Here is a 23,192-nt window from a genome sequence, read left to right as displayed (position 1 = left end):
GACGATGATGGACGATTCACCCAAAAAGATGACGGGCACATTGGCAAGTGAGGTGTCCAGGCTGAGCACCATCTTGGAGCAAGAACCAGTCAAACTGGATGCAGATCCCAGTTCCCATGAGCCCCTGGGTGGCAGAGAATGGGTTGGATCCAGCTTCTCAATGTGTTCGGACAAGTTCAAGAACAGCAGCAGTTGTTTTTCCTCTGATGAGTCATACCAGCCTGACAGTGGAGGTATAGTTTAACTCCATTAGTTAGTTTAGTTCAATTGAGAAAACCCTGAATCTGTAGTGTTTATTAATTAATAATGATGAGTGTGTTGCACTGGATGCAATTTCAAGACAGTGATTTTTTTTGACTAAATGTGAATGTTTTCCCTCTTTTTGATTTTCTTTTCTTCTTCCTCGTCACTGCCACCAGATGACTGCGCAGCTCTTCTTCTCGCCTGTCTTTATTGTCGTTTCCATGAGTTAATGGTCCTCCTGCCGGATACGTGTGAGAGGGCTGTGAGCCGCTGTTTCCCCTCATACCAATACATCACAGCGTCCAGCGAGAGGGAGCAGCAGGGGAAGGAGCGCAGCAATTACAAGCTGGAACTGGACTGTAACTGCTGCGGCTCCTGTCAGGACGCAGGAGAACTTATAGAGCTGGCCATGGAGATATCAGAGGTCTGCTATCGCTGAGGAGTTCACTAACAAAATTACAAACATAAATAATAACCCTTGTGCATCCTTTTTTTTTAAAAAAAACAACTCTTAGTTACCTTAAAAACTGCCATAAAAATGATATATTATTATTTTCCACTTTCACTTGTTCAGTTTTAAACCCATAAGAACCCAGACCTAGTTATCCTTAAAGGATGTGTTCTATAAGTGGACCACATAGAACACATTTTTGGTGTTTAAAAAAAAAAAAAATACTACCCCTAAATGTCAAAAATCTGTGACGTGACATATAAGTTACAATGGGCGTTTATGGTATTTATGTTTATGATATTTTTTATTTTAAAATAGAAAAAAACTAGGCACATTCTCGGCTTACAGAGACACAAATTTGCCCTTTTCTTTTGCATCTCCATAACATATATCAAAATTGTGACTTCAGGAAATATGGTCAGAACAAGTTAAATGCAACACAGGACACCCTATTAATGGATTAGAATTGTTAAATTGGTTTAAACTTAGCCTAGTAACAAAAAAATAAGCTTTAAATTTTTCTTTTACACATTTCTGTTTCCAGTGACACAGTATGTGTCGCATAAAGCTGAATATGGTAGATTCTAGAAGATTTAGAGTGTTTGTTACACGCGTGTCACCAAGGGTTCTTATGGGTTAACCCAGCTATTCTCAACCTTGGGGTCGGGACCCCAATTGGGGTCGCAAGATGATTTCTGGGGGTCGCCAAATCATTTTGGAAGTCAGCTCTGTCTCCACTGTGTTAAAGTGTTCATGTGTTAATGTGTTTTAGTCTTTTTGGTCACTTAATGTCTTTTTTTTGGTCATTGTGTGTGTTTTTTGGTCATTTTGTGTCTTTTTTTGATCATTTTGTGGTCAATTTGTGATTTTTTTGGGTAATTTTGTTTCTTTTTTTGGTAATTTTGTGTCTTTTTTGGTAATTTTGTGTCTTTTCTGGTCATTTTGTGTCTTTTTGGTCAATTTGTGGTCAATTTGTGTCTTTTTTGGTCATTTTGTTTCCTTTTTTAGGTCATTTTGTTTCTATTTTGGGTGATCTGAACTCTGCGTGTGAGATTCTGTTCAGTGAGCGGGGGTCGCGGACAACATGCATGTTAAATTGGGGGTCGCGACTCAAAAAGGTTGAGAACTACTGGGTTAACCAACATCACTCCTGATCATAACTGCCAAAAAATAATTAATTCTCAGAATGACACTTTGTTATGGAAAAATATTGATTCATTTTCTGTATACCGTCCGCTAAGAGGGACTTTTTCCCCACAGACATGGCATGTCAGTAATTAGCAACAACATTTATTTTGATGCAATCAACTCTGTAGTGCTCCATAATGCCGTAGCAATGACCCTTTTGGAAACCATGAAAATAGCACATATTTGCCCAATATAAATAAACATGAGAAAATGACTCAATCTGGTGAAAAATGGTAAAAAAAAAAAAAAACTTTAAAAAAATTAGCAATAAAAAAAACTACAAAACTACATTTTCCAGATTGAAAGCCTCATATAAAAGAATGCATGATTTATTGCTGTTAGAGTGTGTTTTTACAGGGGACAAACTGTCGTTAATGGTCCAAGTGTCTGCGTTTTGGCTACATTTATTTTTCTTATGTGTTATAGACTTATTGTGGGAGCTTATGTTTAGCTACCAAAATTCAAAACCCTTGCCAAAATGCATAAATTCCAAATCTAAAATTTAAAATGAAAAAAAGGCAAAAATGTCCAAGAGGTTGCACACGGGTTAGGAAGTTGAATGCTCAACAAACAGAATCACTGTGTTATTTATTTATATGTATGTTATAAATTGCCTGCATTACCATTATATGGGAATTCACATGATTGTGTCTCAACATTATTCAAGCAGGTAACTACTGCCACCCTGTGAAACAGTGCAGAAATGGTTGTTATGATAAAAGACAAAAATAACTAATTTGTTGTTGCAGCCGATTGCTCCACTTCCATGTCCTCTTCACTGACATCCTGTACTTTTCCGGTGTCACTCCATAAAGCATGACAGAGTGGGTGTAAAGACATTTAGGAGGCCTGGGATCTGGGAGCATGTCTTTCAATAACAACTCCAGACATTCACAACAAACTGAGTGAAAGGAAAATGGATTTGCTGTCAGCTGGAAGAGGGGAAGTTTTCTAAAATGTAAGTATAGAATGGAAATAGATTGATACTATGCATTAAAAAGATTCTGTTTTGTTATTTTATTGCAAGAATTTATTCTCTAGCATGTATGAATAATGGGTTTAAACCTAATATGCCTTTATAAATTAATTTGATTAGGGTATTACACAAATTGATCAACATTTATAGCAGAATAAAGTCATGCCTCTTTCAAAATACTGCATCTCTTTTTCTCAAAATCTGTTTTCATTTTTGGTGATATGGTATGTCCACTATATACAGTACACTCTGGTTATTTGTCCATTCATAAGCTCCATTGACTGGGGAAGGTGAAAAACCTTTAAGCTCACATGTGAAACAGCTGTGGGGACAGAAGTTTTCAGATATAGAATAGAATAAAATAGAATAAAAGTACTCCATTACAAGTAAAACTCCTGAATTCATTAAAAAAACAAGACAAACAAGACAAGAAATTACAGATTTAGCATTTCACCAGACAATTTCTGAAAGCACAGACTGCTGAGACTAGAATTATGTTATTTTAGTTGGTCATTTTGTTGCAAGCAGAAACCACTTATCTTGTTAGTGAATTTGGGCTCAAACAACAGATATTAGACCGTTAACAAGCCTTGCATTGATACGCTATGTTGTTGAGAAACGAAAACAAAAGAAACAGAAATAATAAGCAAACTGATGCAAATCAGTTTTTTTTCCTCTATTGAATATTGTTTACTAATCATCTAATGCACACAATATAATAATTTGTGTGCACAAACTTTAAGTTTTTTTGTTTTTTTTTTAAATAGGACCTTCAGGACTTTCTCACAAGCACTTGAATGCACCAGTCCTGATGACTTTCCCTTCTTGACAGTTTATTAACAAGATTTAGAAGAAATGGAGTCAGTTACATGTTTATTGAGACATATATTTCCAAACAGTTTCAAGTCTCTTGAAGCTTGTACTGGAATGACCTCAGTCCTTGGCAACAAGAAATACACACAGCTAATTGCATTAGCATATTTCTGAGAACTTGTTTTCATTGATTTTTAAAGTCTGGGCAATTTCAGCTTGTTTGCTTTTTAACAATGCAAATCGGTCTTATTGTTGAGACATCAAGAGTTATAAGCAAACAAACGGTGTTTAGATTTTATTTTGCAGGTCTTTGAAGATGATTTAGTTTAGAGTCCAGGCCCTTTAAATGTAACTATAAAGCTTGCAAACTATGCAGTAGCTCCTGGGTGGATTTACTGTAACTTTTTTTCATACAGTACCACTCTGTCCATCTGCTGATTAACACTGTGAGACGCAGTTAAAAGCTCTGGAAAAGGCTACAATTAAGCCGATTTCAGTTCATTTGAATTTTCGTTATACTACTGTTTCCAAGGACAATGTACTGCATCTGTATGTAGTTTACTTATGGCCTGATCACCATCAGGCTTTAGGTATTGCTTCTACGGAAAAGAAACACCACTAACAGGTGCATTAGCTAATCTTTGAGAAGTTGCTATTCATACCTGTTATATACATATTGTATATTTAATTTTGGCAACACATTTTGGCAGTCATCACTTTGAACTACATTCATACTAGTCTCAGTACAACTTTGAAAACACTGAACTACAATTTTGCAGGTCTTTGAAGATGATTTAGTTTAGAGTCCAGACCCTTTAAATGTAACTATAAAGCTGGCAAACTATGCAGTAGCTCCTGGGTGGATTTACTGTAACGTTTTTTTCATTCTCATCTTTTCTGACTGCACACAGGGTGTTGCCAGCGCTGCTTCATGGGGAGATGGTCAACATCAACATGCCCTTATGGACTGTGTTGCCCACCAGAGGGGGCTGCTGACAGCAGATTTTTTTTTTTTTTTTTCCAACTTTATTGCACAATACTATAATTACAAGATCAATCAAGAATCTCCACTATGCATTTCCCCAAAAAATACAAAGAACAAAAACAAATACAACATTCTGCAAGGCAAAGAGTTAAATAAACAACAAAACTATCATCTCAGTAGGTCAAGTGGACATGAATACAAACTCCAATAGAGATATAAAAGTATAAAAATAAACTATGACATTAGAAAATAAGATAAATAATAAGTACAGGCAACAATACAGACAGATCCTCTTCAGCGCTGAGACAATCCCTCTCACCACACCACTCACATTCCGACCCCATGAAAAGGTGCCCAAAAATACCTCATCACGTCATTTAAGACCTTGACACTTCATCCATGCAATCATCAAAAAACTTTGATAAATCATTGCAAAGTTTTTTTTATTGGTCTATATTTTTCCTGCTGACAGCAGATGATCAGACTGTAGCCTCCACTGCATGCTGGGTCTGGAGCTGCCTGTGTGCACCTTGGCCCTTGTGCAGACCTCTCTGAGGAGGCCTCTCCACACAGGACTGGGACGTGCAGGTAATTATAATAGACCATGGAACCTGTCTGTTTCGATTAAATGCTTTGATTTTTATGTGATCTATTTACTCTATTAAATCTATTTTTCAAGTCCCATTTTTTACCATGTATAAGCAGCAAATAAACATATAAAATATGGTCCATAACATAGATAATGATAACTCCTCCTAATGGCACCTATTAATGGAGGTCGGGGTTTAAACAGATGATGAATGACAATCTGAACTGAACTCCACAAGGACAATTTATTGAACAATATCTAAAGGACAGTTTTAAGCACAGCCCATGTAAAAAGTCTATTTTGTTTTATTTGATTTATTTATTCTATTTTTATTTCCTATTTTTTCCGTGTATGTATATATATATTTTGAGTTTCTTATTTTGCACCAATGGGAGTTGCACTCCAATTTCGTTGTATATATACAATGGCAATAAAGACTATTCATTCATTCATGTAGTAAAACAGAGTTGCAATAATATAAAACGTATATTTGTAATAGCAGTTATTGTTTTTGACAAAAGCAGCAATAAACTACATATATTAAACTACATTATAATCATAGAAACCATTTGTTCAATGTAATGCTCATAAGTGTTAAATACAGGGATTTAATAAATGTAGACTTAACTAAGTGTATCTACACACAAATGATTTAAATTGCATTTAAAATCATTAGAATTTAGACTCTGAAGAAGAAAACACAACATTCGCAGACATTCAAATAAAACTTTAATATTGCTCACAAGATAGTTTCCACATTGAGTACCAATGAGTTTGAGTTCACTAATCTGAAACCAGTGCGTACAGTAACTGTTGCTGCATTCATCTCATAAACCGTAACAATAAGAACAGTAGCAACATCAGCAGGGAACCTTGTCTGTGTGAACCACAGGAATGAGAGTGAGCAGAAGACGTCTGAATTGAGCCAACATGGTTCCTCATTAGTGGTTTGCCCATAATGTGCCATCATAATAAAGATTCATTATAAGAAATCAGTCGCAGTGATGGCTTTAAATCTAGTGTCACCACCACAGTGTGTGATGCTGATGTTTGTTATAATCGGCCACATTTCAGGGATTGGATGATTAATCTATTCTTTACAACAACAAAAAAAGCTGATCTGGGTTCAGCCAAAAGGGCAGGCCTGTGTGTATCGCACTATTAACCCATTGAAGCCTGGAAAGCGGATACGTCGTTTTGTAGTATTTGTATAAGCTCTCAAATACTTTTTGAATTTCATTTCTATCTGCTACAGAGGCTGAAAAATCTATTATTTAATAGAAGAGTTGACACTTCTGTTGAATTTCCAGAAAAACTTTTTTCGGTTTTAGGGGCTTATTTTAAAATCGCCCAGAGGTTTTACAGTCGTTTTAGGCGTCAATGGGTTAAGGCTCAGAAGCTGGGACTGGTGTCACCATAAAGGCCAGTTCAGGTCTACTTACTAGCCACTAACCCCTACCACATCTCATGGTGTTAACAGCAGAAGGTCCATACAGTACCACTGTTAGCTGAGCTATGTCCATCTGCTGATTAACACTGTGAGATGCAGTTAAAAGCTCTGGAAAAAGCTATAATTAAGCCGATTTCAGTTCATTTGAATTTTCGTTATACTACTGTTTCCAAGGACAATGTACTGCATCTGTATGTAGTTTACTTACGGCCTGATCACCATCAGGCTTTAGGTATTGCTTATAACTACAGAAAGAGAAACACCACTAAAAGGTGCATTAGCTAATCTTTGAGAAGTTGCTATTCATACCTGTTATATACATATTGTATATTTAATTTTGGCAACACATTTTGGCAGTCATCACTTTGAACTACATTCATACTAGTCTCAAAAGGATGCTGAATATTCAGTACAACTTTGAAAACACTGACCTCAGTGTAGATTTCAAAAAACAATGAACAGCAAAGTCAATGTGTTCAGTATTCAATAAATAAGTAAGACATTATGAAATAACTAATCATATGAATAAATATCAGCTGAGAAACGTGGATGCATGTACAAAATGTCATGGAAGTCCATCTTGTTTGCCATCGCTAGTGAAGAATTTTATAACGTATCAAAATTCAACTCATCACTATTAAATGCTGATTCATCATTCTTTTTTTTAAAAACTTCCTCAATGACACTTTTCAGACAGTGTATTTTCAGCCAATCAGCCCCAAACAGATTTGTGCTCTTGCTCTTCACAGAATTAAGTGTCTTTCTGAAGAATAACTTTAGAAACACATCATTTCCAAGATAACTCTAAATAAGCTGCTACTGTTAAAACTGGCTACATATAATCTAAAAAAAAAGTTTACAAGTCATGTAAAGGGAGGATTGAATGATTGAAAATAAATACATTTAAAAATAAAGTGAGTGGTGAAAATTTTGAAATAAAAGTGTAATTGGGGGAAAATGACATTATTAGGTAAAAACAGACTTTGAAAAAAAAACTGTACAGAGGTAAAAATGAAATATAAAACATTATAATGATGTAATAACATTTATTAGGGATGAGGTTGAATAATTTATTAAATAATATCAGAATTATTCCATTGTTTATTTATTCTACTCTATTTACTTCTATGATAATTTATTTCATAATGCCATTTTTTTCAAATTTACTTCCGAACACTTTGGGGTTCCTTCATAACAAACCATTTTTCTTGTGGTTCTTGAGCCTGAGAGGCTTCTAGTGTTATCTTGTACTGACAAACAGCCCTTTCCTACTGCTTTCTAAAGGACTTTGGAACTCTTCAGTTAATCCATGAAGCACCAAACACTAGAATTACACATCAACAACATTTTGCATCACTGTCTACAACTCCTCTTACATCACACAAGTAACAGAAACGACTGTAAGGCACTTAAATCAATTAAAAAGATCATTACTTTGACACTGTTTTAGACTAAGGAGATCACATTGTCGAGACATGGTGCTGCTCTGCAGGCACAACTTCAACCATTGCATAGTTTAACATAATGGAGGCTGTGCTGTAACAGGGCTCTCAATGTATGGCAGGTAGTTATTAACAAAGGCATACTTATGCAACGTGCTACAACTGTTGAAAACAACCTGCTGAAATATACAACAACCATACACCAAAAACAGTCTACAATCTCATACAATATTCTGTATGTATTTGAAAAGCCAAAGACAATAGTTAGTTTATACTTAGATAAAAAAAAGGCGTTTCAAACCACGATTCAAATTACAGAAGTCATTCCAGTGTTTTGACAATGTCATGCATTTCATACAAAATCCCAAAGCAGTCTCCTTATACTCCTTGGCAATATAAATGTTTACATAATGGAAAAGAAAAAACATCCTGAATATGAAATGTCACCTCAGTGGTGTAAAAAAAACTTCAATGATTTAGGAAATGGATGGACAATTATGAAAACTCAGCACTTGCATTGATGTTTGTACTTATTACACTGTGTGTGCTGCTAAAATAGTAGCAGGTATTAGGGATGCACGATATATATATATATATATATATATATATATATATATATATATATATATATTGGGTTAATACTCAGCGGTATTGAGTATTTATTATATTGACATGTCTTATTTTACGGATTGAGTGTTTATGAAGTTTTTTGATGTACTTCATAAGAAAAAAATAAAGTGGATGTGATCAATGCTATGAAATATTAAATCATCCATCTTGTGTCACTGAAGTGTGCATACACTGGGGGTTAAGAGCTTCTTTTTAAAATACAAAAATATAAAATTATTATCATATTGGTATCGGCCATGAGAAGCAGGTAATGAACGAATCCTTATCGTGCATCCCTTGCAGTTTTACCAGTTCTGTTAGTCTGATCACTACAGACAAGAATACAATAAAAAACGTAACTGATTCATCTTCATTTTGCATTAATCATCTATTAAAGATTCATAGAATTATGTTACAATCAGATCTATCAAGTGAAATCAGCTTCTTGTGCACGTGTCAGAGTAACAGGCTTTTTAATTTTAATTTATGCTAGGATTCGACTACTTTTGAGACTGCAATATATTAAAAAATCTTATTTTTTTTGTATATTTCCATATTCCAATGGTTTTGGCAGTGAGGAACGTGAATATATCTGGTACACACTGCTGAGCACTCAGCACTGGATCGTATGGGATTCATCACTGTGGTGAAACTTGTTATTGGATTGTTGTGCTGCTTCTTGCTCATTATCACACAGAATAAAAAACTAAAATTAGCCATTTTCAATGCAGATTTTGTTCACATTAATTATCTTGAAGGAGACATTTTAGCTTCCTATGTTTATTGTGCTTTAATTTATTATCTCAGTCCTTTTAAAAGGCTCTTTTTAAATGCCTTGTTATAAATACATTTCTTAAGGGGAATGTGTAAATAAAGTCCTGTTTACATAGATACATAAATAAGATTAAATCTACAAATGATTAATATTTGTCAAGAAAGAAATTTCAACTGGAAGACTGACAAAGACTCAGCTAACAGCCAAAAAATGTGCATAGCAATACAACATCGATGTATAAACATCTTAATAAGGCATTGGCACATTCAAGTTCATCTAAGACACAAGGAGTGTAAAGCACTATAGTAATAAATAGACTTTTTTTCTTCTATTATTGCTAGTGATTTAAAAAGCAGTGTTCATCTCAACACAAAATATCTACATTTCTGACCATGATTTATAACTTCCCTAGATTCTTTGGAATCAATAGAAATAAACATAATCTAGCTTCTATTCAAAGATGAATGCATATTTTTTTTTTAAATATAAAAACTTCTATTTTGTAACTCATTGTCATCAAAGTATTGATTAAAGCAAACATACTTCATAATCAGTCCTTGAAATCAAGGTTGAGGGCTTGAAAAGACAAAGATATCACAAAAAAAAAAAACTAACAAAAAACATGAATGGAAAAGATTCAATACATGTAAACACGGGTGGGGGAGAAAAAAAAAAAACAACAACAAAAGACACAGAGAGGAGAAAGCCTCTGCAGCAGCTGGAGCGTGTTAGCTGCTGGCAGGAACACTTGCAGCAGGATGGAGACGGTTGGAGAAGCAGGCGCGGGCGTCTTCCAGTAGGGGGTGCTAACAGCCCTGATCATTCTCATCCATGCTCACGCTGCTCTTACGACTGCTGTCCTTTGAGGTGTCGGGGGAGACGGACGAGAGCAAAGGGTCCCCCCCCCTCACCGGTGATAAGGTGTCTTCCATGAGGATGTCGTTGAGTTTGGAGCCCGGCTTGCCGTGAACGCTGTAGTGACCCTCTGGGAAGTTGGAGTGGCCCTCGTTCAGCTCCAGGGTGCCGGGCGGTTCTGGAGTGCAGGCCGGGTGGTGTTGGTGATGGGGGTGGAGCGTGTACAGGTCCTGGTGACAGTCCTCCAGAGAGGGCTCCTGCTTAATGGACCGGGACGCAAGTTCAGGAGAGCAGAGTGCTGGAGATGTGATGACCAGACCGTGGGCCCGGGCCTGCATCTCTAACTCCTGCAAACCACAGAGACACACACAGGTTAGTCACTTTATAATATCTGTCACAATCCTGTCACAATTGTGACGACCCTGCTAGTGTAACATAGTTAATCAGGTATTAGTGATTCCACTTGCCATCTTAAAAAAACCACAGGTATTGAACGCAGCACCCCTGGGGTTTAGTGTGGTGCACCCCGGGGGCAGCTGCATTCAGACCTTGTGGGGTAACGGTAAGGTTACGGGCTATGAGCTCCGTCTTTTTTCTTTAATATATTAATTTAATTTCACTTTATTTTAGTAGAAACTTAACGTGTCTTTTAATTATATATTTTTCAGAGGGATGCACCTGTTTTTATTTTATCAGGTATGATTTTTGTCAGGCATTCAGACCTTGTGGGGTAACGAGGGATGCACCTGTTTTTATTTCATCAGTTTCAGAATAAATGGCTGGATGCCAACTAGATGTCCTGGTCTCAATACATATCACACAACGCAGAAAGAGTACTAGGCCGCTACACTAGCTGTGTGTATCTGTCTCCTTTAACCCTGCATTACTTTGTCTAAGATGATGCAGCCTGATCAGCCTGATCAGGAGCACCTGGGCCCGGTGCTCCACAGGAAATAAAAGGCCCAGCTTCCTGGAGCTCTCTCTCTCTGCCCTGCCGACACCAGAAGTCCTGTTGCTATTTTGTTGTAGTTTTGTTTGCTGTTTATTTGTGCATCACAACACCACATACACACTTACACACATCCACATGCACACTACTGATGTTACTGATTTTCACACCTCATATTTGTATTTAGTTTACTTTTTATATATACTTTTGGCAATAAACCAACTAAATTATTGGCATTTTGTGTCTCTTCCCGGTTTTTGTCATGGCCTAGAGCCAGGTTTATGACACAATGAGTCTCAGATCACAGTGCTGTCTCATGTTTGGTAAAGAATAAAGAATTAGCAAGTTAATAATTGGCAATTGGTAAGTTACAATATACCAATCATAGATGTAATTTACAACTTTTTTTTATTTAACACAAAGTATAATGACAGTATATCTAAAACATGGTGGAGATGCTTATAATGATAATACATTTATTAATACTAATATGTTCCCTTCATAACCCTATTTACCATTAGACTAATAAATACATACTATATGTAAATGAGTATACACATATACAAACAATAATAAAGACAAATAAATAAATAACTAAGATAAATGGTAAAATGGTAAATGGAGTGCACTTATATAGCGCTTTTATCCAAAGTGCTTTACACTACAGACTGCGCTCATTCACCTATTCACACACACATTCATACTGGTGTTAGGGCTAACAGGGCACACTGGTCCCACCTGCCACCATTGGGAATTCATTCACACACCGATGAACGCAGCATCGGGAGCCATTTGGGGTTCAGTTTCTTGCTCAAGGCCCCCATATTATGATAACAACAATATTTTTTTAATGCATACTTTGTTAAAAAATATTCTGAAAAACAGCTTGCACTGAAAATATTTACGGTCCATATTGTAAAAAGGGAGATTTCCCATATAGAGTACCTTTTTTAATTATAAAACCGGTCTAGGTGCTATATCAATAACTTGAAATTATCAAAATGATCAATTCATGGAGAAGAATATTTAAAGTTGTGATGTCATAAATACACTTAGTAGAAAGTGCCACTATACTTAGTAGTGGGAGATGGATCCCTCCTCTGTCACTCTCCCTGAGGTTTCTTCTTCTTTTTCCCCTGTTAAAAGGTTTTTTGAGGAGTTTTTCCCTGGACGCTGTGAGGGTCTAAGGACAGAGGGTGTCGTACTATGTACAGTCTGCAAAGCCCTTTGAGGCAAATCTGTAAAATTGACTTGACTTGACTAGTGGGGGCACTCTTTGAGAACTTACAATACAATGTTAATGTGGAAGAAACAAATTAACATTTATAGTTTTTTATAGTTTATTCTGCAGTCACAGAGGCTATGTTTTTTTGTTTTTTTTTACAATTTATTGCCCCACCCTCTTATCTTATTTCGACCTCAAACTGATCCCCCATTACATTGCCTAAAAAGCAAGAAAACATTAAAAAATGTTCATCTGGACCCTTATTTCCCCTTCATTTTCAACACAATGTGACTTGTAACTATCCACATTGGTTAGTAGAGGTGCTAACTGCTGGTGCTTCTTTTCGTCACACCTGACTGTGACTAACTGAGGAGTTTGTCTTCACTTTTCCCACTTGAAAAAACTCACAAGGTTTTCTTTTCTCTACTGATGGTCCTGCTCTAGATAATTACAATGACGCAAACGAACAATGAGATCAATCAATCAATGTCAGCTGAGTTGAAACACATAGATCCTGGCGCCTCTTGTCTTGTGACTAGTTACAAGATAATGGGTCTAATAGGGGGTCGTCTGCGAATTAGTAACTCTTCTAATTTTCCCTGAAGCTTGACTTATTTAATAAAAGTGTAATAATTTGTTTTGACGTAAGTGGTTGCACTCCTCATTACTGACAGTCCTGCCTCTGTTACACTTGACACATACTGTAGCTTTCCATTTAATTTTATTATCATATGAAAGTAAAGAAACCATAGAATGTATAAAAAAAAAGTGGACAGGAGTCATTGTGACGTCATTCATTGGATTGTAGCCTATGGCTTTGAAGCTTCAAGTTTGGCTTTTTTGCCCTCGTCATCTTGGTTTTTTGGAAACAGAAGTGACCATATCCAGATAGAAGCATGCTAAGTTTTCAGCTAACGCTAACAAGAGCTTGTTAAAGGAACACTCCACCGTTTTTTCATATTAAAACATGTTATTCGGGTAAGTAAGACGAATTGATACAGACCTCTTGCGTCTCAATGCGTGCACTCAATCGCCCTGGCGCGCGGAGCTACTTGGCTAGCACTTAGCTTAGCCCAGTTCATTCATTAGGACCCAAACAGATGGACAGTTAGAAGCGACCAAACTCCTCCACGTTTTCCCTATTCAAATACAGCTACACGAGTAGTTAAACGACCAAGTATGGCGACACAAAATAAAACGTGGCGCTTTTCTAAGCGGATAAAAAGGATAACTATAATGTATGGCGGAATAGCACTTGGGAGCACTTCGACTCGGCGCAGTAATATCATCACTTCCGCTCCCTCTCGATTCCGTCAGGAGTGATGATATTACTGCGCCAAGTCGAAGTGCTCCCAAGTGCTATTCCGCCATACATTATAGTTATCCTTTTTATCCGCTTAGAAAAGCGCCACGTTTTATTTTGTGTCGCCATACCTGGTCGTTTAACTACTCGTGTAGCTGTATTTAAATAGGGAAAACGTGGAGGAGTTTGGTCGCTTCTAACTGTCCATCTGTTTGGATCCTAATGAATGAACTGGGCTAAGCTAAGTGCTAGCCAAGTGGCGCCGCGCGCCAGGGCGATTGAGTGCACGCATTGAGACGCAAGAGGTCTGTATCAACTCGTCTTACTTACCCGAATAACATGTTTTAATATGAAAAAACGGTGGAGTGTTCCTTTAAGCAAGGTGCACCCGTAGTTCAAAACAAACAGTAGCAGTTGTTTTCTAAACTTTTAAATATTTTTCCGACTTCTATACAATTTGGACTTCATTTATTTTGCAATCGGTGAAGTCGCCCCCTGCTGGCCATCAGAAAGAATGCATGTTTGAGACTCTCCTGCAATGACTTCACTTTTCAGACGTCAGGAAAGTTTGTTTACCTGTATCCTCAACATCAGATGTCGATTGGCATGCTCGAGCTTCTTCTGCCGACTCTCCAGCTCCTTGGCCCTCTGCTGCTCCCGCTGCAGTTTCCTGATGTAGTCCACTGATGCCTTCAGGATGGTGCCTTTGTTCCAGCGCATGTCCCTGGAAACCACAGAGGAGACATTATACGGAAACTGTAGTTATGGAGTCAGCCATCTGAGTACAGGCTTTCATTAGACTCGGCTGCTTTAACAGACCACTCACTACTATTTAGTCTTCAGTTAGAAAAACAAGATAATAATGAGGATGACTCGAGCTTTTAATGAGGTCGCCGAGGTTACCAGCAGTTAAAAGTCTGAATTAGCCGCAGGACTGAATGCTGCATTGTAAATTTATACAGGGGAGGTCACTGAGATCATAAGCAGTCATAAGAATGACCCCGAGCGCCCTGAAGAATCGAAGGTTGCAGTGGAAGTTTTAACAGGATAAAATGTATCCCTCCAATATTAAACAGCAAAAAACTTTATATGCATTATAGATTAAAAAATGATCCTGCTGCAAGGTTTTACTTTTGAATTTAAGAGGTTAGAAGCCAGATACAGATGTTTTTGTTTATGGTTGTATTGATGAATTCCAATTTAAGTTAATGAATGAACACCAGTATTGAAGACTTGTAATGCTAAAAAAACACATGCAGCATGTGTTTTCTTACATCATGTACTATCTACAATGATAACCATGTTTAGCCAGATCTGTTTGTAAAAGGCAGTAAGTGTGTACGTAGGTACACTACTGGTCAAAAGTTTTAGAACACACCAACTTTTCCAGAATTTAATTGAAAATTATGCAGTTTAATGTCACAGTGTACTCTGAAATTAATGCACATTTGCAACATTTAAAATTCTTTATTGAGCATGATAGTGTTTTGAAAGTAAAAAAAAGATTCAAAATCACATTTTATGTTGGACTAAAGGACTAAAAAAAGACACAAAATGACCCAAAAAAGACAAAATGACTTACAAAGACATGAAAATAATAAAAAAAAAAAGGACAAAATAGCCCAAGACTCCATAGAGTTAAGTTGTTAACCCATTTCTTGTTCCCTGAAAAAGGCCTACTGTACTTGTATAATTCTGAAATGTACATTATTTTTCAGTTTTGGTTAAGCTTACCTTTTTTTATTTACCTCTGGCAGTTCACCACTTACCTTCGTACCCTTTCAAGCTGTTCATTTGACTTGAACTGCTTGAATTTCAATAAAAAACTGGAAAAATTGGGGTGTTCTAAAACTTTTGACCGGTAGTGTATGTGTGTGGGTGGAGCACCCAGCAAGGGTTTAGCAAAACAACTGCGGGTGGATAGAGATAACAAAAGGGGGCGGCTGGGACTGTCCCAGGGCCACAGGCCAGGTTAAAGGGCAGAGGAGAACGAGCTCAAAGTGATGCTGTTAAATGTCAATACATACATAAAATAAGCTTAGAATACACCCATAATCTGACACATCAAATAATGACTTATTTTGTGTGTGACTTGTATTTGATGTGTGTATTCAATCTGATTGTTTATTTAAATACTTTATTCCTTTAACCATTTTGTGATTGATTTAACATCTCTTACTTAAAATCAACAGATCTGCAGCCACATAGGTCCATCAAATAAGGAACGTGTTCAATTTTTGAAATTTTCCCCTCTGAATTAAAAAAAAAAGATTGCTTTTGCTGGAATAATCTCTTCTACCCCGCTCTATTTTGCCACAAAATCATGAAAAACCATTTTATCTTCCAAGCCTTTTCCTTGTTAGATTGTAAATTTTAGTTGCAAATGACTAACGTGTTATGATTTGCAAATCTTTCTTAAAAAATATTTAAAAAAAATGTTTTAAGGAAAGTGAATAAAATAAATAACTTACGGGTCATTGGATTTAGGAATTAAAGTGCCCAATTCCTTGATTCGATCATTGATGTTAAACCGTCGTCTTCTCTCAACTACAGAAGAAAAACAGAAGAGAAAAATTAGTTGATGAAACACCATCTGAAAATGTATTTTCATTATCTTTTTTATAAAGTAATAAAGAAGACACTATGACAACCAAAGTGATAGACTATATAGAGTTATATGTATATTTAAAGAGTCATTTAAGTGCAATTAAAACTCACTCAAATTATGGTTATCCTTCTTCTGCCTCTCCTTTGCCATCGCTCTTACCTCTGCTTTTGGAAAAAAATTGATTGATCAATATAATTCACAGTGCAGTGCGAGCATAAACAATGAGCTTGAAGCTAATTATCAGTACATACCCACAGGGAAGCCTTCGGGCCTTTGATAGTTGTCAAACTTGCCGCAGGATCCGGACTTATCCAGCATATGCATGATGGCCGGGGATTGTGAAACTGTTACAAATAATGTTGTTGTTAATATCAAAATGTGCAGAATGGATACATTGGAAAAGATGTCCGTCATGTTTTCCAATCACGGTCACGGTGAACATCCCCACACAGAGGAGGGTTACAAGATTATTTATGAAAAACTGCTGCAAAAAGTCCAGTTCAGTTCAGCTTTTTATTTCGAACATGTGCGAGTAACACAACAAAGTAAACACAAAAACAAATACATCCAATGAGAATAATCAAAACAAAACAAAAAATAGCAATAGTCAAAACAAACGCTGTAATGTGAACGCAACATGTCCGAAAAGGAGTAGGATGAAGCATATGCTTATTTAAACCTACCCCTTCTCCACTACTCAATTAACACTTTTTTTTCCCCCCTAAACACATATTTAAATAATACATATTTGCAAAAAAAAAAATTTTTTTTTTTTTTTAAAAAAGAAATAGATTACATAAACAAATACATGAATTATTTATAATTTATGAAAACACCCGGTTGTTAAAGCCCTTCTTCCTCCCTGTACCTTGTGAAAACCATGTGTTTGTACCGCTTTTTAAACTGGAGTAGAACTTCCTATGAATTATTAGAGCTTTAATGCAATAGAGGAGCTTAATTGATTGTGTTTTTGACTGTTTATTGACTGTTTATTTTCACAGCTCACAGATCTATAATTATATAATATATTTTGATTAAAGAAGCCAGGTGTTGAAGTGTTAGTGTGTCTCTTGCTGTGCTGCTTACCGGAATATTCCCTTTTGATGTTGGGCAGGTTGGCAGGGCAGGAGTTGCTGATGGGCAGACCTTGCTGGGACATACCCTGATTACCATACAAGTCCATGAGGTTAGCATTCACGGGGAGCTGTGGGGACACAGCAAACACAGTAAGTAAGGACCACCCCAATAAAGTGTCCGGTCTGTATGCAGGCTAAGCACACACACACACATACCGCATTAGCCATCTGAAGTCCTGGGTCCATCAGGCCGAGGATATCATCACTGTAACTGGACTCCAGACTAATAATGTCATCAATGACATCATCCATCTAAAACAAGACAACACAGGACATACGTTAGCTGTTTTAAAAACTGTTTTTGATCATTTCTTTGAATTGTAATCGGTATTCCACTTTTTGGTAAATTATTGAATTTAATATTGTAGTTTTTTCTAATAACTGCCAGAGATTCTAGATTCTAATTGTTACTCTGTATGCTTTTACTATGTATTTCAATTGTGTCTTGTTTGAGGACCCCAGGAAGAATAGCCATTACATTTACATTTTACATTTACATTTAGTCATTTAGCAGACGCTTTTATCCAAAGCGACTTACAGGAAGAGTAAAAGCAAACAATCAAGGTATAGTATATACCTTACTCCCACAACAGAGTGATGGCTAATGGGGATCCTAATAAATAAATAAATAAATAAATAAATACATAGAACTGATTTACTGAGTCAAAAAAAGGCATATTTTCTGTGTTAATATGACAAACATGGAGCATTCACCTCTTTCTCGCAGTTAGAGTTCAGGGTCAGTAAGGCCATAGGGCTGTTGGGGGCGCTGTTGCCCGGCCCTGGCGGCATGCCCCCGTGGTCAGAGGACTGGTTGTGGCAGGGCAAGCTCAACACCTGAGAGCCAAGCTTCCCCAGGTACCGCTTCACCTGCTGCTGCTGGGAGCGCTGGATGTGGTACTTGGTTGGGTTCTCCAGGTGAGTCTGGACCTGCGGGAGAATGACAAGACAAAAGAAAAAGTATTAGTTGCAGCTCACATGTTGGACGTGTTAATGGTTACGGGTGCCACACGGGAAATGAAGCTTGTTTGGGAATAAATCACATTCAAATAATCCCCCTTGCAACTGCAGCTATATTATTTTTGTAGTCATATTTTTTGGCAACGCCGTCTTTTATTAGATAAGAAAAATATTTTTAGATACATATCGATTCAAAAAACTCTAAATATACCTCAAAGCCTGTCTTTAGTATTTCTGACTATAATATTAAAATAAACTTGCCACTGAGTTCAAATCCTATCATGAATTATGCATTTTCCTTTTGACGCTGTCAAGCGGCGTTATCTCAAGAGTCTCAGTCGAAAAGTATTTCTACATATCTTTCTCTACATTCTACCTCATTCTGCTTTCCTACATTAATATTCCACATATTTTAAGTAACAGGAATTACATGCACGCCCGTCTCTGCACTGCTTGGTTATGGATGCATTTGATTTGTGTGGATCATTAATCCCCACGCAGCATTAATGATCCAGAAAAGCTACTGCAGGCACATAAACAAACTTCACAGACAGTGTTTGTCAGGCTGGAAACACATTTTAAATAGAACAAGTGCTGCTGCATTCCAGCTCACATTGGGAGTCTATATTTAAACCTGCTACCCGTCTTTTGCCTGATTTTTAAAAAATCAGATTCTGTGGTTTATGAAAACAAAGAAATAACACATCACTAAATTTAGATATGTAGCACATGTAGTAACATGTGTCAGCTGAGTTGTACGGTTACGTTATTTATCATGTATATTTAAAAAAATACCCTTAAAAAACATTTTACACATACCTCATAATGTTGGTATCCAAGCAGTTCAAGCATAATTTACAGTAAAGTGATCCGTCTACTTTAAAAAGACAACCTCTGTGCTTTACTTCAATCTAAGCTAAGAAGTGCTGCAGCTGCTTCTGCTTCTGAAGACTAAGCCTGCTAAGGAAAGACACTTCCAGCTCATCTTTTAAAGGACAAGAAAAGTCATTAGTTATGCACATCAGAGAAATACAATGACCTTTTTCAAATTTGTTTTGTTTTATGTAAAATCCGAATTTATCACTTGATGTCAGGATGTTCCGCTAACAGTTAGTGCCTTTGTTTTGCAAGACCACCTCTTTTACTGAAGCTTGCCTGGGGCTGTTGCTTTGCCACATCCACTTATTTAACCCTGTGGACGCTAAGCGTGAGTTCCCAGTTCAGCACAGCACAAAGAATCAACTCTCTTACATGCTTGTATGTCTGCAGCTTGGCCGTTTTCGTGCGTCTAAATTACATTTTTACAGTAGCAATTTGCTACTTCATTTTATACATGTATTCATTGGTTCATTATCAGAGCTGAGGAGGTCACAGGCTCAGGACAAACTCTAAGCTACCTCTGACATTTCCTCTGCCTCTGTGAAATCCCCCGGCCTCTGCACACTGCTCTTGACAGATGATATGGTTATTATAACACGTGGAGTCGGAGAAAAAGAACAAATGCGTTGATACGTCCTGTTGCAAAGCATGGACACTTAATATCTGTGGAAACTGGCCGCTAATAAAACATAATCATGATGACGATAAGACAATGTGACCAGGTCCAAACGTGCACGTTGATTATTATGCAGCTGTGTCAGTGTGTCTTTAGAGAGTCAGGATGGAAATGAAGAATCGGTTCCAGTTGAGAACTGGTTCCAAATCATGCGTTTCATCAGAATTGAATGAGCAATTCCTTGTATCGATGCCAGCATTTTCCTTGAACAGTTGTGAATTGAAACACAATAACATCAAAGTCTGTGTCTATGTTGCTGGAAACTTGCAACAAAAAGGAGTCATCGCAGAGAGGAAAAGTGGTCCAAAGTGTGGCAAATAAAGATGATAACAATGCTAACAATGACCATTTCAGGGTGGAAATGAGCAACGTGCTGAAACGTCTTTTTATGCAAAACAGGCTTCAATTCTTAAATTTCATCCACATTCTGTTCCGACGAAGAGATCCTAAAACAGTTATATTGATGCTGAAAAAGTGTGAAGGCTTTAAAGTGTGTACTTTTTTGAGAGATAAAGATAAAGAATCGGACAGAAAGGCAAACTTGATAATAATAATTATAATAATAGGTTTATTTATATTGCACCGGTCAGGAGCAGAGCATCACAAAGTGCCAAACAACGGAATAAAAATAATGGAAAAAAAAAAAGTAAGTAAAAATACAGTACAGGCCAAAAGTTTGGACACGCCTTCTCATTCAATGCGTTTCCTTTATTTTCATGACTATTGACATTGTGATTCATCAAAACTATTAATGAACACATGTGGAATTATGTACTTAACAAAAAAGTGTGAAATCACTGAAAACATGTCTTATATTCTAGTAAGCAAAGGGTGGCTACTTTGAGGAATCTAAAATACAAGACATGTTTTCAGTTATTTCACACTTTTTTTGTTAAGTACATAATTCCATATGTGTTCATTCATAGTTTTGATGCCTTCAGTGAGAATCTACAATGTAAATAGTCATGAAAATAAAGAAAAACGCATTGAATGAGAAGGTGTGGGTCCAAACTTTTGGCCTGTACTGTATATGCATACACGACAAGGCAACTGAAAAAAGCAAGTCTAAACAAACAATGATGATGTCACTGATATAAATAAAATCTAAATAATTCCCATCCCAATTACTTTGACTTATCACTTGTCACACCTGTGTCTGTTTCACATCAGGCTATCTGTCCTGATTGTCTTTCCTTGTGTCCCTTACTTCTCCACTTTTCCACTTCTCTCCAGAACAGAGACTCTTTCTTTAACAGTCCATGCTCAGAGACAGAATCATTGTTCTACAGGGGGAAACTCATGTGAGGTACATTAACATTTATCACACAGGTATTATTTCATTACATGGTTGTAAACCTACTCACACCACAGAGGGTAACATATTTACAGCATGTCAATTATTCATTGAGAAGAACCCTGTCATGCTTTGGGCTAAAGCGAAAAACAATGAGATTCATTAATGTGGGTCACTACAATCCTTTAGTCAAGTGACACTCTACTGACTGACCGCCATGAACTGGGGACAGACAGAGGTCCAGAGATGGACTAGATGCTATTTTTTCTGTCAGCGTTAGGAGCAGTTAATGTTTATGGTTTATGTTCATGAATCATTTCAACATTTGAGCATTTTGCATGATAGAAGAGGTTCTAGTTTTGCTGTATAAACTCTCAAATGTAACCAATCACAGACACGTGGGTATCTATCAGTGTGCCGATATGAAAATAAGTTGTCTTATAATGCAGAAAATGATGCCGGGGTGATTTAGAAATGGTGTCAACTACAGTGACGCTGAGCCTGAAAATAGAATGAATGCATATAATATGCAGCAGAGTATTTAGAAACCTAATCCTGATGGATAATACTTGAGCCATAAATGAGCAATCCAATTATTTGCACCAGCATGCGTAAACAATGGCTAAACAAACAGTGAAGACCGGTTAACTGTTAATATACTACTAAACTATATAATGAACTAAACTGTGACAGAATAGTCTCATAAATCTATATAAAACATATTTTTCTGATCCGTTTTTTACTACTGATTCTTCCATTTTTGTTTTAAATGAATCCGACAATTATCCTTTTGATTAATTATCTAATCACTAAAATGTCAGAAAATAGTAAAAGTTTGCTTGTTCTGTATAATCTAAACCCTAGATTTAAATATGTTAAGATTTTTTTTTTTAAATGAGCAGAAAAAGTGACATTAGAGAAGCTGAAGCTGTGGATTTTTGGCATTTTGTCTAAAAGAAATAACTTTTTACTATAATAATTTTACTTCAGTCTCTCTTGAATATCAGTCTGAGAATGAGTTATTAAATATTAGAATTATTTAATTTGATTAAATAAGGGTACATTTGAAAAGTGATTTTTTTTTTAATTTTTTTTTTTTTACATATTTAAACATTTTTCTGGCAGGAAAGCATTCGTAAGAAAACAGTTAATCCTGTCTTTGTTATGACTTGGTTCATTCCAACACTTGAGGCGTCCCCACTGACCTCCAGGATTACTGAATGTTCTGTCCTGTGGGAACAACCGTTAGATTTTATAGCAGCTGCTTCTGCTTTTTTCTTTTTTTTTAAAGGCCTGAAAACATGCAGATATTAACGTATGGCTTGGTTCAGCTTTTGCTTCTGTTTGTTTCCTGGCTGTGTCATTTGTTTTTCGACATTGAATACTGAGTAGCTGGGTGTTTTTTTAAAGTTTTGTCAAAAACTAGTCATATTTCTGTGGATGCCAGCAAATAAATCCAGCCAGCATTTAAAATATGCTCAAACATGGAGAGAATGACATATATACTTAGAATGAAGGAAAATGTCTTTTTGACTAAATGGGTGAAGTGGACGCAATGGGACACAGTTGGGAATACCTGAAATTTATCTTATTCATATTATTTTCTCTTGGATCTGTATACAGTGTAATTTAATAATGGACGCATGTAGCCACGACTGTTGTACTTCCTTTCTTTTTGTTGTTCTCTTTTCAGTTGTATCTGTTTTTTTCAGCCGCTCCACCCATAGAATGTAATGGATCTATATGTATACTTTGATGTTTACATGTGGAGTTGAACATTTTCAAT

The 23,192-nt window shown here is 36.5% G+C and overlaps 2 protein-coding genes across 2 annotated transcripts in view; one reads left to right on the top strand and one right to left on the bottom strand.

Annotated features, from left to right (window-relative positions):
• Window positions 1-4: 4 nt before the first annotated feature.
• LOC131971567 (myoD family inhibitor domain-containing protein 2-like) lies at window positions 5-682 on the top strand. The gene is made up of 2 exons (XM_059333076.1): window positions 5-233; window positions 420-682. The coding sequence occupies exons 1-2, from the start codon at window positions 5-7 to the stop codon at window positions 680-682; spliced, it is 492 nt and encodes a 163-aa protein (XP_059189059.1).
• Window positions 683-8,760: 8,078 nt separating this feature from the next.
• The window catches only part of LOC131971907 (microphthalmia-associated transcription factor-like), a 34,565-nt gene continuing 20,133 nt past the window's right edge, over window positions 8,761-23,192 (bottom strand). Inside the window, exons 3-10 of the mRNA XM_059333575.1 lie at window positions 18,312-18,527; window positions 17,754-17,849; window positions 17,548-17,665; window positions 16,713-16,805; window positions 16,572-16,625; window positions 16,325-16,400; window positions 14,430-14,577; window positions 8,761-10,723 (exon numbers count right to left, since the gene is read on the bottom strand). Of these exons, the coding sequence (XP_059189558.1) occupies window positions 10,328-10,723; window positions 14,430-14,577; window positions 16,325-16,400; window positions 16,572-16,625; window positions 16,713-16,805; window positions 17,548-17,665; window positions 17,754-17,849; window positions 18,312-18,527 (1,197 nt within the window). The 3' untranslated portion in view covers window positions 8,761-10,327. The remainder of the gene's footprint in view (window positions 10,724-14,429; window positions 14,578-16,324; window positions 16,401-16,571; window positions 16,626-16,712; window positions 16,806-17,547; window positions 17,666-17,753; window positions 17,850-18,311; window positions 18,528-23,192) is intronic.

This window comes from Centropristis striata, chromosome 5 (assembly GCF_030273125.1).
Source record: "Centropristis striata isolate RG_2023a ecotype Rhode Island chromosome 5, C.striata_1.0, whole genome shotgun sequence".
NCBI classification, from domain to species: domain Eukaryota; kingdom Metazoa; phylum Chordata; class Actinopteri; order Perciformes; family Serranidae; genus Centropristis; species Centropristis striata.
The sequence above is the reverse complement of the archived record's forward strand: the minus strand, read 5'-3'. Positions and strand labels throughout refer to the sequence as shown.

Bases quoted from the DNA above. Each gene is read 5' to 3' on its own strand.
- LOC131971567 (XM_059333076.1), top strand. From the start codon at position 5: ATGATGGACGATTCACCCAAAAAGATGACGGGCACATTGGCAAGTGAG. The intron at 234-419 runs GTATAGTTTAAC...CACTGCCACCAG, and splicing joins ATACCAGCCTGACAGTGGAG to ATGACTGCGCAGCTCTTCTT.